Source organism: Bidens hawaiensis, unplaced genomic scaffold (assembly GCF_021521415.1).
Source record: "Bidens hawaiensis isolate Kalapana, Puna unplaced genomic scaffold, B.hawaiensis_p1.1 tig00012567_1, whole genome shotgun sequence".
NCBI classification, from domain to species: Eukaryota; Viridiplantae; Streptophyta; class Magnoliopsida; order Asterales; family Asteraceae; genus Bidens; species Bidens hawaiensis.
The window spans coordinates 12,578-27,611 of NW_027492031.1; the positions used below are offsets into that span (position 1 = coordinate 12,578).

Sequence of the window (15,034 nt, forward strand, 5' to 3'; positions counted from 1 at the left end):
TAAATTTCGGGACGAAATTTCTTAAAGTAGGGGAGACTGTGACATCTGCCCCGATCCGACCCGACCCAGGTACCTGTTTCTCTGACCCGATCTCTTTCTTTTATGATTTAATATTTATTTTTACTTATATTTTACTTTTAATAATAATATATCTTTTCCTTCCCGCCGTCCCGTCCCTCTTCTCTCTTTCCGTCTTCTTTTCCCTCTTGTCGCCGTCCCGCCCTTACGCCTTGTTTCCCTCTTTTTCTTCTAACTCTCTGCTTGTCCTTTGTTCCTTCCCGCCTAAGGTTGTCTGCGCAGCTCCACGCGCCAGACCCCTTACAAGGAATCCTGCGTGAAGACCACCTGTTTCAGCGATACGCAAGACGAACTCTTCTCGCAGCGCGCTAAGAATTGTAATTCTTCTCGCAGCGCGCTTAGAAATGTAGTTCTTTCGCGACGCGTAAGGTTGGTTCCGTCTGCCTTCGCGCTCGCGCTCTCTTGACCTTCTGTGTCTGCCTTCGCGCTCGAGCCTTCTCGCGCTAAACCCTTTGAGTTTTCTTCTGTTTAATCTAGCCGTTTGCTTTTGTGTTGTCTTATCTTTTGTGCTGTTGACCTAATCTGCTTTATGTCTGAAAAGTTACTTTCGGCGCAGCATGCGCACCAACCCCATTGGTTGGCAGAAAAAGTGACTGACATTATCTTTTGGAGATCTGCTTTTTCCATGCTTGACCAGTACCTTTATCTGAACCGCCCATGCCTTTTTACTGTTACCTGTCAGCTTTTCCTTATCCCCTGCAGCTGCCATATCTTTTGATATCTTTTACCTTTCTGAACTTGCTTTTGATATCTTTTGTTATCTTTTGTTTTGTCTTGTTCTGTTTGTCTTGGAATCTTTTCCCCTTTTTCTGGATTCATGTCTCCTAGGGTTTCTCTATAAATAATAATATTATTTTTCCTAACACATCACACACAAACACTTAATTTAAATCTTCTCCTTGCTCTCGTCCTTGTCCTCTGCCGTCTCCTCTCTTTGCCTCGGTCTTCCTCCCTGTTCTGCCCTGCTTTTCCGGTAATATATATTATATATAATAATTTGTTTAATTTACTTATTAATTATGCTAACTAATAATCAAGACTTAAACCAAATCATTAAAACAATAATCTTATTTATAGGTTAACTTGTGCTTGTTTAAAGTTGGTTCTTGCTTTATCTTGCACCGCATCGTTTATCAAGTGAGTAATCTCGTACCTAATCCCTTTTATTTTTAATGTTTTGGGATGTTCATGTGTTCATACAAACTTAGAGTCTTAAACTGTTTATGAACTTTAGTCGCGCAGTATCCCATGTGTTGAGGACGTAGACTTGGCTGTTTATTTGTATGTGTGGATCATTAACCGTCTTGTCGGTCTATTCCGCAGTTCTCATGGTACCATTAGATGAACACGGGAGAACTATCGTTTATGATTTTCTCTTTTGTTTACACATGCACAGTTTGTCTTGTTTGTGAGCTCAATTGTGAGCACTGGCAGTCTATGAATCTTAGAGTTGGTCCCGATCAGATTACACCCCTGTTGAAAACCAGACATACACATGTTGCGCGCAGATTTATTGTTATCTATGTATTAACTATTAAACTTGATTTCTCACCAACACGCAAGTGTTTGACGTTTATTTTAACACATGTTCAGGTTTGCGGTAGCTGTTTTGGAGCTCGAGATAACCTAGGAAGTTTTCTTTATTTTGGACCTAGATTAAAATGTATCAAGACAAGTTATTGCTGTTCGAATATTATGATTTATAATATATTGATTTATGATGATTATGTTATCTTATGTATACCTTGTGCGTGCGCGAATGAATGTATTTATTAAATATTGACACCCAATAGTGTCACGAGTAATGAAACAATATGTGGCGCCCCGATGTATAATCCGCCTTTGGTCGGGGTGTTACATTGATGAAGGAATTAATTTCCAAATTTTCAAAACAGCACCCTCAACTCTTGAGTCATATTTATTATGATAACAAAGTAAGGATTTAAGCTGTTGACATTTACCCCCCTCCACAAGTATAACAAGGAAACCTTCCTCGATCTGAAAAAAGTCTCGCGTCAGAGGCGCGGAACACTTGCGTTAGAGGCGTGGAATTCTCATGGCAAAGCGAAAACAATTCTCGCGTCAGAGGTACGGAACACTCGTGTCGGAAGCGTGGAATCCTCGCGACCAAATCCCAGAGCGCTAACAATAGCACATGCTTGGTTACAAATTCCTCAAGTGAATTACTTCACAAGTTTTTACAAAACCTCAAACTTTTTGCCTATATTGATTTTGGTTTAACAATCAAAATAAAAACAAAACGAAAAGTATGAGTATATAAGATTTGCATGAAATGGCACAAAAAATTGTGCTTATATTAATGCAGAACATACGGCCACGCGCCAAACTTAAAGGTTGGGAATCCTTATAAACCCATACGGCCACGCGCCATACTTAAAGGTTGGGAATCCTCATAAACCCATACGGCCACGCGCCAAACTTAAAGGTTGGGAATCCTCATAAACCCATAAGGCCACGCGCCGAGCTTAAAGGTTGGGAATCCTCATAAACCCATAAGGCCACGCGCCAAACTTAAAGGTTGGGAATCCTCATAAACCCATAAGGCCACGCGCCAAACATAAAGGTCGGGAGCCTAATAATATCCCACATGGCCACGCGCCAAACATAAAGGTCGGGAGCCTAATAATATCCCACATGGCCACGCGCCAAACATAAAGGTCGGGAGCCTAATAATATTCCAAAACGGCCACGCGCCAACGTAGGTTGGGCACACCTCATAATTTGCCCGAGGATGGGAACCTTGTAATACATCCACTTTTAGTTGATATGTTTTTGCAGGTTCGGCTACGAGTCGCACAAGCACCTATGACATCATTATTATTCTGGCCGTTTGTGCCCCCATTATTATTTTGGAGACAAGCCGGGATAGTCATCCTGCGCAGAAGAGGCCCTTGTGGGCCAGTCATTATCATCATATTATAGCTCGTAAGTCGCCTCGCGCGCAAGCTTCATTATTTTTATAGCTCGTAAGTCGCCTCGCGCGCAAGCTTAATTATTTTATAGCTCGTAAGTCACCTCGCGCGCAAACTTAATTATTTTTATAGCTCGTAAGCTGCCTCGCGCGCAAGTTGCATTACATTATTATCGAGATGCGCACTCTATCTTTTATCAGGCCCCGCGCCACTATTGTTATGATGCGTGCTATATCTTATTCATGCCAGTGCACCATCATTATCATAAGGATCACAATATGTCACCATCATGGAGAAAACCTCTCAAAACTCAAAGACAATAAAAACAAGGCCAAAGAAAGGGGAAAAAACCGCCTCATATCGTAACACACCTTATGAAGTCCAGCGCTCCACCTAAACGCTTGCACGCCTAGGAGCAACACTGGACTTGGGGGGCTTGTAGGGGTATGGTACTAAACCCGGCTTACGACCTTAATTTATTATGTTTGGCTTATTTTATTATGTGGACTAATACAATATTATTGGGCTGAGGGGGTTTTGTGGAGGTAACCCTAACTGGGCTAGGCCCATTAGGGTACCATGATGGTGGCCATGAGGCTCTCTATATAAGGAGGTCTCCACCTCCTTATTAAGGGCAGTTTCTCAGTAAGAGCCACCACCATAACCATTTTTGTGTCTGTAAACAAGAGATCCTCGAGATTTCTTAGCAGTCACCTCCACACCCCCGAAAGGCCATTGCAGATCTCAGGCAACCGGAGAAGATCAAGACGTGGTTCGTTCATCCCGAAGACCCGGGAACATCGTCATGGATCAGGTCAGATTCATTTCATGTTTCTACAGCGAGCATGTTTTATCGGTCATTGTACACAACCATTGTTGCCTAAGATCATATAAAAACACAACTATTACTTTGCAACCTCTTTAATGAAACCTACTTCAGTCTGCGACGTTTGTGACGTTTGTGAAAGGAAGACTTTTTGGTCGGCCTCTTCGCTTTCACTGCTCGAAGTTGATCCGGAGTCACTCTCCTCATCTTCTGTAATATCAAAAAATACTTTATATTGTATATAACATTTTTTTAATAAAATATTATATCAAATAACAAAAGTATAACTTACAAAAGAGTTTTTTTATTGTTTGAATAATTTGATACATACCATATGCATAGTACTCAGTCAACTGTTTGACAGTAGTTGACTCAAGGCTATCTGGAAGTAAACAACTACATAGACTACCTGAAAAACAAACATTTTTTATTTGACTCATGTAACATATATAAATATGTATATATAGACGGGCGGATATAGGCAGGTTAACTTTCACGACGAAGTACAAAATCAGTGCAAAAAGTTATTCTTTCTTCTACATTTTATGTATTCAGATACCCTTAAGCAAATATTAAGATACCCTTCTGCCATTGTATATATGTACACATTTTAACATATTTACAAATAAACGCGTTAAAATACTTACCAATCTTTGCCAATCGATTTACCCACCCAGGAATCCCTTTACAGTTGAGTCTATGAGAAATATCATCCGTGAAGTTATTGCAATTCTTGGAAATTAAGTGATATGTGTCCCCGTGGTATTCAGAAGCAATGCTCTCGATGAATTCCCTAAATTCAGAAGCTGACATGTCTGTATGGCCTAAAGAAATCGAACATCTGTAGATAAAACCAGGGCAACTTCTTGGTTCAACTTCAAAGACTCCACTAATCGAATAGTCATGGGCTCCAAACCCGTATTCCATGCCATACACTACAACAAGCTTTTATTGATCATTTTTTCATGTATCGTAAAATATAACAGAAAACATCTACATGAAAACATATAAGAAGTCTTAGCTAAAGGGGTCTATTCACCCGTCCAACTAAATTTTCTATAGAAACACCACCACACATGTGCATGTCACATCACACGGGCCATATTGATGTCAGATCAAACTCTGGGACTAGGGTCTGTCACAATATGTTGTTGTATCATAGAGTGAAAAAGTGGTCATACTAAACGCATGACTTTGCGAATAGTCATCAACCATTTATTGTTAGTCAACACATCATGCAAGCGGTATGATTGTCACTCACACAACCCATATGCCCATTTTGTCTGTCATAGGGCCCACGTGATCATTTTCTTCATGTCTTACGAGTAGTGCGATAGCATATTAGTGGTGTTATTAATTTGGCTATAAAAATGTCTATTATAAAACGCTCAAATTAAAAGCTATAATAAGAAACCCTATTGATCCATATGAATCATTTCAATAAACCTCAACAATATTCATATACAATCAAAAATCAATACACATATGGTCATAATCAATTTTAAGTCATTAAGACATTTCATCAAATAATCTTTGAACCCAAATCTTGAATTTTAATTTCAAAATTGATAAGCTATACATATAATAAAAATGTGAAATGGATTATAAATGAATTATACCTTCAATACCCGTATGAAAGATACCAAATCCAAACCAAATGCTATAAGAATTGAAAGGTGTGAGATCATATACATTCAAGAACACCTCTTTATCCATGAATCCATCACCAACAATTGTTGCACAATTTGATAATGATGATGATGTTGTTAATAAGGTGCTACCCTCCATCTTATATTAAAGATCAAACACAAATTATTATTCTTTTTTTTCGGTTTAAATGAAGAACAAAAAAACCCTTTTATTGAGGGAATGGATTGTTCTTGGGTTGCATAATGTTAACATTTGCCGCAAACACATGCCGATCCTCTCTCCGGCCACTGGAGTTAAAAATCTGAAGGAGGGTTAAGCCAGACGTACTCCTGCATGGGGCAACTTTGATCAACTTTTTTTTATGGCTCATAGAATTAATACCAAAAATGAAAATGGCTTTTGATGACACCATTATTCTTTTTTGAAGAGCTAATATTTCACTTATAAATCCACATAACCTAACCATTGGTATGTATTAAAAGTTTTAACATGATACTAATGGTTCATGATGACTACATTGCATATACTTAACAACGTATTCCTAAAGTAGATAAATAATAAAGGTTAAACGGTCAGTGTCAAGTTCCAAACTAGATAGAACATTTAAAACGGCCATAACCGAACCATGAACCAAACTTTTTGGATATCGAACTTGTTCAATCAACCTACTTGCTTCAATTTGAATGATTCGATTAGTTTCAATGGTTTATGAATACGATGGCAAATTATACGGGCCTGATAGAAATATATGAAAAACAAAACATCCAGGACGAGTATGTGATTAAAGAAAAATATTTCGCGGGTATGAGATGATATGGGATTAGGCGATACCTAATCGGTTACCCTAAACCATATACTAATTTCTATGAATTGTATACCCAAAATATTTAAATTTTATTTTTTTCATTTTCCTTATATGTTGTCAATTAATCCTTTATTCTATTAGCTCTATTATATGTGCATGATACAAAGTACAAAAATATTTTTGAACTCAATATAAAATTTACATATTTTAGGTATTTCATTTGTTTTCTTTAGTGATGACTATATGTATATAAATAATTTATCTGTTTAGTGATGTTTTTAAAAGTATAAAGTTACATAAACGTTAGAACTGAAAGAAAGAAAATGTACATACAAATTCTAAAGAGGTATTTCTTTTTAATATAGTACTATATAGTATACTTGATGCCCATGTATCTGCACGATATCCGACAAGTACCCAACAACTAAAGAACCATGTATTCATTATATTTTTACCATCTAGTAAGAAACCAGAAATATCAATAACCTTTTTATCGTAAGTTTTCTTCTTATTTTTTCTAATATGAGCTTGTTGTTGTGTTGCGACCTAATGCATGATATAGGGAGTAAATTGCAGCATGTATCCCTGTGGTTATGGGGTGGGAGTTACTTGAGCTCCTTCTTTGAAAAATGAACTGTTTGCGTCCCTATATTGTTGAATTGTATCACTTTGATACCGCCCCGACAACCACATGGACGCAAACACTTCAAAGAAGGGGCCCACGTGATTCCCGACTCAAAACCAAAACGACTCAAACCACAATTTACTTTAAAGCTAATTAAACTTTTTAGTCGAACATCAATGTTGTTGAAACCGGAACGGACCGGCCCGGTTCCGTGCAGTTTGATCGTTTTTAGAGAACGGTTGAAATAGTTTACCATGAAAACAAATATATTTTTGTGAAAAAATGTTTTTTCAGCCCTACCGCCATTTTTGGACGAAAGTTGTTCGGCCGGTGAACCGGTTGTCCGACCGGTTGACCGTCCGATCCGGTTATGAAAACATCGTTTAACAATTTTAACCAGTTTAACTATTAACGGCCATTTATGTTCTTTTAACCGGTTGTTAGTTTTCTCATAAATGACTAAAATACCCCTGATATTTCCTGACGTGACCCATACCCCTTGTGCCCCATACACACATAAATCTTCCCTCTTTCTTTCACCTCATTCTTCCAAACACCATCTCCCTCCATAATAATAATATTATTATTATTATCAATCACTCAAATGGGCAGCAGAATTAACAACAACAACAACGGCGGCAGCAACAGCAATAGCAGCAGCAATGGCGTTGACAAAGGCGTTGACTTTGCAAACTATTTCTGCACCTACGCCTTTCTTTACCACCAGAAAGAGATGCTCTCTGACCGTGTTCGTATGGACGCTTATTACAACTCTGTCTTCAACAATAAACATCACTTCATTGGTAAAGTATGTATCTTTACTCATTATTTCCATCATATCTGTCTAGTGACTACTTATTTGCTTGCTGAGTTGCTGTTATATGATATGTTAATTTGGTTTTTGATAATGTCTGTGTATAGGGCCGTCTCCCAGAATCGTTAAATGTTTTTGGGCCAAAGGCGAATAAAGTTTGAGCCTTAAATTTTTTATTTTTTTTATTGAATATCAAGTCAAAATAAGATGTAGTTTTATCTTATCGATAAAAACATCCAAACGATTTACAATGAAGTGACAGATAAGCAAGCTGCCCCTAAAATTAGTTGGGAGAATACAAATTTTATTCAAAAAAAATATGTATAATTAAAAAAAAATTAAAAATCCGGGCCTATTGGCAGTGGCGAAGCTTGGAAGAAAACACCGGGGAGGTGGGCTCAAATTGTCGGCTGAAAACGGGTATATTCACATTACGTATACATTTTTTTGGCCGAAAAACGAGCTAATTTAGACTACTAAGCAAAAAAAGAGGGGGCCCGGGCCCACCCCTCTGCCTCTCAATAAGCTTTGTCCATGCCTATCGGGTTGTCGGGCCACATTGGAAAGGACAGGAGCTTATTATTCTAGGAGTACCTTTTTAGCATTGACGAAGCTTAGTGAGCGCCCAGGGCCCCCCCCTTGTTTTTTTGCGCACTAGTGTAAATTTACCCGTCTTCGACCGAAAATCTGAGCCCCCCCCATTTATGAATTTGTCAATACATTTTGAGTTTGTACCCCCCCCCCCCCGGCGCGAATGTATTAGGTTTTAATATACTTAAATACTTAAAAGATTTATTTTTTAAAGAGTATAGCATAGATATTTTTATTGTCTAAATGTACTACACATGGATACTCTATATACACATGTATATGTAAAAGTGCAATTTTGTTTTACCTTTTTATAAATGATTAAAGAGAGAGGTGATAAGATTAAAGAAAAAGTCGTAAGTGATAGGGGTGTAAATAAGCTGAGCCGAGCCCGGCCTCGGTTAGGCTCGAGCTAGGCTTGCGTAAGTTAAAGAGGGCTCAAGCTCAAGCTCAACTTGTTTCAATCTGTCTTTCTAAAGCTCTAGCTTGGCTTGGGCTCGGTTCGTTTATTATTTGTTAAATTTTATCATTTATATATTTTTATAATGGTTTGCATATATAATTGTACTTTTATATATGATATATTTTATTTCTTCCATTTTATCATATGCTTATATATAATAATAGTTGTTATATAAATTTATTAAATACACGTTATATAAATAAAAAGCTTATTTAGGCTCGCGAGTCAACTTGAGTTCGATATATGAAGCTCGGGCTTGAGTCTTTGGCGAGCCGATCTCGAGTAGCTCACTAGCTGCTATATGATAGTGTGAAAATGGTCTCGAGTAACTCGTTTCCACCCCTTAGGGTCCTAGACAAACACCACTCGACATCATAAGGTTTTCATGAAGTCAAATCAAGTTTACACACCAAAACATGCCACATTATACAAGCTATATGATAGGGTGAAAAATGGTCATACGGGTTGTATGACTTGGTCAATGATCACATCCATCTTTTATTTGCCAGTTAGAAACATCATACGAGTCGTATGATTTGCCACTCATACGATCCGTGTGTTCATTTCTTCTTTGTCATGATGCCCATATGAACATTGTTACATGTCATATTGTCATGCATTAGATTTTAAGATGTTAAAGGTTTATATTCAAAGAATTAAATATGATTGACCTTTTGTGTAAATGCAAATAGCATGTACACTATACTAACGTGACTCTACTCCACACACCAGAGCCTGTCACATCATACGTATGATAGCGCGAAGAATGGTCATACGAGTCAAATTATTATGACTATCTTCGATTTTAATTTTATGCTATCTTTGATTCTTTAGACCAATGTGTTTGATGCAACCTTCAAACCACAAATTATTATGTAGCTTTCTTATGATAATAAGCTTTAAATTTGTGTTGGAATATTTGAAACTGGAACTAAAATGGTTATTATTCCATGGTGAAGACCGTGTTGGATGTAGGAACAGGCAGTGGCATTTTAGCAATTTGGTCAGCTCAAGCAGGGGCAAAGAAGGTATATGCAGTTGAAGCTACTAAAATGGCTGACCACGCGCGCGAGCTTGTGAAAGCAAACAACCTTCATGATGTCGTTGAAGTGATCGAGGGCTCGATTGAAGACATAACTTTGCCTGAAAAAGGTTAATATCATATAATTATATATATTTTTTACTTATTTTTTTTTTCATTTTATAATATTGAATACTTATGAACTATAATTAATGAACAGTTGATGTAATAATATCCGAGTGGATGGGATATTTTCTTCTGCGTGAATCCATGTTCGATTCGGTTATTTGTGCCCGTGATCGATGGCTGAAACCTACTGGAGTTATGTAAGTAATTTTACAAATTTTCATATTTTATAAATGTTAGATATTGTCGTTAGGGTATGCATGGGTCGGTTTTTGGCTAAAAACGAACCAAAAACCGAAATTTTTTTTGAAAACTGTTCGGTTTCGGTTTAACCATTTGAGCTTGAATTTTTTGGTTATTTTTGGTTACGGATCGGTTTTAATTTGCAGGTATCCAAGCCATGCTCGTATGTGGTTGGCACCGATTAGGTCCGGATTAGCGGATCATAAAATGAGTGATTATGAAGGAAGTATGGACGATTGGCGCAGTTTCGTTACCGAAACCAAATCTGATTACGGCGTTGATATGAGTGTTTTAACAAAACCGTTTTCTGAAGAGCAAAAAAAGTACTACTTGCAGGTTGGAAAGTGGAACTTTTAAAAAAAAATCTGTTTAATTAAATAATTTTTAAACATTTTTTGAAAATGATCTTGATGGTGTAGAATTCAGTGTGGAATAACCTTCATCCAAATCAAGTAGTTGGAACTGCTGCAATTTTAAAGGAGATTGATTGTTTAACGGTTACCGTTGAAGACATCCTTAAAGTAGAAGCTAGCGTTTCGTCAACAGTTATTAAAGAGGATACGAGGTTATGCGGTTTTGGTGGCTGGTTTGATGTTCATTTTAAAGTGAGTATTTTTCATTCGTCTTCAATGATCAATAAACCGATTTTTATATAATTAATATTTATGATTATAGGGAAGAAAGGAGAATCCTGCTGAGTGTGAAGTTGAGTTGACCATGGCTCCGAGCGTCGATGACGGTACACATTGGGGTCAACAGGTTAGAGAATAAAATTATTCATTTTTCCAGTCTTTAAAATTAAAAAAAAAAAATTATTCATTTCTCATGATATTTAGTTACGAATATAGACCGAAAAAACATATGCACAAATTAGTTTAATTAAAAAACTTTTAAATGTTTTTAACATACACATTTGTAAATAAAATTTGCAACAAAGAATTATGAATCACTGATAAAAAAAATATATAAATAATTTGGCTTTGTTTTTTTATGCAGGTCTTCCTTTTGCATCCTCCTGTTCGAGTAACCGAGGGGAATGAGATTGTTGTTGACTTTTCAATGACTCGATCTGAAGAAAATCATCGGTTAATGAACGTTGATCTCAGCTATGAAATTAAGTTGTCGTCTGGTAAGACACAGCCACCTGTCAGAAACAAGTTCTATATAGAATGAAGCCGAACAAAACGACTACAACATTTCAAAGGTTGGTTATGACATTATACTTTAAAAGACTGAATTAATTTATGATGAAACCAGCATGAAAAATGTTATTTTTTCATGTAAGTTATGTTGTATGATATCAGGTATTTTTGTTTTCGATGCTTTTGCTTGATGTAAAACTCCGAGTTAGTTGTAAACCTTTAATGTCATATGAGGGTATTTTTGTCTTTTTACCACCTATCACCGCCAGAGCATACCCGGCCACCATTTGATAACATGATTCTTTATGGAACTCAAAACTTAATTTTGTCGGTGGTACAATTTATGAGGGTATTTTTGTCTTTTCACCACCTATCGCTGCCAGAGCGCACCTGACCTCCAGTCGTTATGATTCTTGATCGAACTCAAATCTTAATTTGATATGTGGTACATTTTAATGTATTAAGTGATTTTAAAATGATTGATTGATATGATATGGCTTTTAAAATGATTTATTTTTACAGGTCGGGTTGTTTCTGAAACCGGAACCGAAATACCAGGTCAAAACTCGACCCGACCCTACACAAAACTTGAAAAATGAACACACAGCTTGAAAAGTTGAAATGATAAATTGATAATAAGTCTTTTTTGTGGCCCAATAGAGAATTCTATAAGCACTAGCCCAACAATTCTATTTTCAAGAGAATTATTGTGTGTGCAGATTTAAATCATTGAAAATTCAATAAAACCAATTAACTGGTGAACAGTTAAATCACTGAAAATTTATTCTTAGGTAGTAACCTTTTTGTACTAATAACATATATAGCCCTGTCGCTATTGGCGCTAAAGAGATGTTGGCCGGGCGCTGTTGGGCGCGGAACACAACTAAGGGGCGTCCTTGGTGGTGGGGCGCGGTGGGTGAGGATCATTCCAACGATGTGCGCCAATGGGTGTGGAGGCCCCCCCCCCTCTCCGGCGGCTCTCTCCATCTCTCTCTCTCTCTCTCTCTCTCACACACACACACACACACACACATATATATATATACTAGGTTAGTAACCCGTGTGACACACGGGCTAAAAAATTAAAAATTTGATTCTAACGAATTAATCTAAAGATGTATTATAAAGTCAAATAAATTACAAATTACAGGAAAAAAATTACATGATAAAGTTATCATAAATCTCTAAAGTTTCTAAAATGGCATTTTGAAATCCGTATGGGTATTGATGTCTCCTGTTACCACTTCGTTTCTTTAGGCTAACTTTTCTGTTTTGCAAATATATCTTCCACATAGATTATTTCCAAAGAAGCATCATACATGATGATCAATCCAGTCTCACTTCTTTATGTTTTCATATGATTCTTAGATACATCATTTAAGTTTCTTTTCCTTTAGTGACTTTCCTTAGCAACATTGTTGTCTAACCAACCCTTATTCAAGATAAGTTGTTCAAATTGTAGCAAAGTGATGGATAAAACATCAAAGAAAAGAGCACAACCATAAATGTAGGCAAACTGTTGAAACAAAAAGGTAAAAAAGGAAGGGTGAAAATAATTAGACATAATAAGTATAAAAAACATGATATGTTAAAACTTAAATCAGAGATCATAATTTTCTCTTTTCAGTAGGCATGAACCAGTATGCATCTAGCACCTGCAAATCATCACATATAATAAGAATCTTTAACTTTAATATAAATAATGTCAAATATCGCCTTCTACATATCATGCATAACCCTTTTTCATAATGGTGCATATATGTAAAAACAAACAACATTAAAGAGTTAAAGTGGTGAGTATACCTTGTAGATTGGCATGAAGCTAGCTAACTGAAACAACATGCTCGCCTATCGACAGGGGCCATGTTGAAAAAGAAGCTGCCATGAATGACAGATAATCATTTATCACAATACAATTTTATCAAACACCCTCTTTTTTGATTAATCGCACATCCAATCACCTCTTTTAGTATAAATTTTGAAGTTAATGAGAAACGCGCAAGAATATAATTGACCAATATACCCTTAATGTTATACTTTCTATTTTGACTTTCCCAATATTCAAATATGATCCAACACCAATTTTGACTCGAAAATAGTCAAAGTTGACTTCAGATAATATAGCATTCAAAAGATGCAAAAATGAAACTTGACTTGATATAATATATCATTAGAAAACAATGAGACTGTTGACATTATAAAAGAGTGATTTCATGAAACAGAAAGTTTACCACGAAAGTCCCCACAGGTGTTGTGGTTGCTGGTACATTGTCCTTATTGTAAATAACTACAAATCATACGAGCTGAATTAGGAACCTATAAAAATAGTAAAGGATATGAATCTCATAAATTTGTGTATTATGTAAAATATTATGAGAAATGTATAGAATATTACCATTGGTATTGTTACTTGGTGAACTTGTAAGTTGATATTTACTTTATCAAAAGAAGCGCGCCTTTTAGAATCTGATGCAGACTGTTTAAACGTGTTCGTTCACCTGTAATATAAATAGAAATATAAAGCATTATATTTTATCATGGCAATATTTTGAAAGTTACAGAACAAAGTTATAGATATATTTAGGTACTCATTCCCTAAACTTAATTTATAACCGAAAAACCCAGCCCAAAGCAGCCTCTAATCGAAACTTGCGTTAAGGCATCAATAGTGGAGCAGCCAAGCATTGAAAGTTTTCTGATGTGTATTTCTAATACACAAAACCTTATATATCATAAAAAGAACATAAAGTACTAATTCCTTAAAAAAATGACAATTAAAAAGCAGTTATAAAAAATATTTATCATCTAATTCAATAAACAATTAAAAAGCAGCAAAGGTAACATGCTTTTAATATTATGAATAAAAATATTACATATGGAGTATACAATAAGTTTTTTTTAATGGCCTTATATTATAACCCAAATTACAGAAAAATGAAAACAATTCATATTTAATCAACAAAAAATAACACAACAATAAATAGTTTGTGAAACAAATCAGTGACCTCAGTAGCTCTAGCGACATATTTAGTAGTCTTCATAGTTCATATTAAATGAAAACTTTGATAATTAAGCTATAAATTTTTTAATAGAATAACTAAATAACAAAATAGAATATCAAAATTTATTAAAAATCATACCTCGAGCTATACATACTCTAATGCATAATAAATATTAGTCATATTGGTTGCAAAAAAGTGATTTATATATGTTCTCAAACTGCGTTAAACCAGATTTATATTTTTAACACTATAACATAAAAAAAATCACCTTGCAAACACTTTCATTGTTAAGCTTCACGCATACGCATAGGTTTTAAACTCCAATACAGAAGAAAAACAAATCTTTAATAATATATTACTTAAAAAGCAAAGAATGAATTAGTATAAATGCTTCAAAACAAATTTGTTGGCAATAATTAAAAGGTACTTACTGATGCAGTATAGTTGGAAATAACGACACTTTAAACCAGAAGATGATGATGGATATTGTTGACTCTGTTGAACGAAAACTGTAAATTTTTTTTGTTCAGTGCAAGTGGTAGACTCTTTTAATTATTGCCAACAAATTTGATATAATTTATTAGATGAGTGGTAGACGAGTTGTGTTTGAATAAACCTATTTATTAGATGGTCATAATTTGGTTAACCCATTTAACACATATACTCCAAGTTTGATATAATTTGAACTACAATGTCATTTATACATTTAACTACCCTA

At 35.6% G+C, this 15,034-nt stretch overlaps 2 protein-coding genes across 2 annotated transcripts; one reads left to right on the forward strand and one right to left on the reverse strand.

Annotated features, from left to right (window-relative positions):
- Positions 1–3,916: 3,916 nt before the first annotated feature.
- Positions 3,917–5,625, reverse strand: LOC143541399 (deSI-like protein At4g17486). The gene is made up of 4 exons (XM_077034240.1): positions 5,457–5,625; positions 4,485–4,772; positions 4,169–4,246; positions 3,917–4,044 (listed from the first exon to the last, which is right to left on the reverse strand). Exons 1-4 carry the CDS (start codon positions 5,623–5,625, stop codon positions 3,917–3,919), a joined length of 663 nt encoding a protein of 220 aa, XP_076890355.1.
- Positions 5,626–7,467: 1,842 nt separating this feature from the next.
- LOC143541396 (protein arginine N-methyltransferase PRMT10-like) lies at positions 7,468–11,750 on the forward strand. Its single transcript, XM_077034237.1, has 7 exons — positions 7,468–7,725; positions 9,742–9,934; positions 10,024–10,129; positions 10,319–10,508; positions 10,592–10,777; positions 10,848–10,931; positions 11,169–11,750. The coding sequence occupies exons 1-7, from the start codon at positions 7,522–7,524 to the stop codon at positions 11,343–11,345; spliced, it is 1,140 nt and encodes a 379-aa protein (XP_076890352.1). The 5' UTR covers positions 7,468–7,521; the 3' UTR covers positions 11,346–11,750.
- The last annotated feature ends 3,284 nt before the right edge of the window (positions 11,751–15,034 follow it).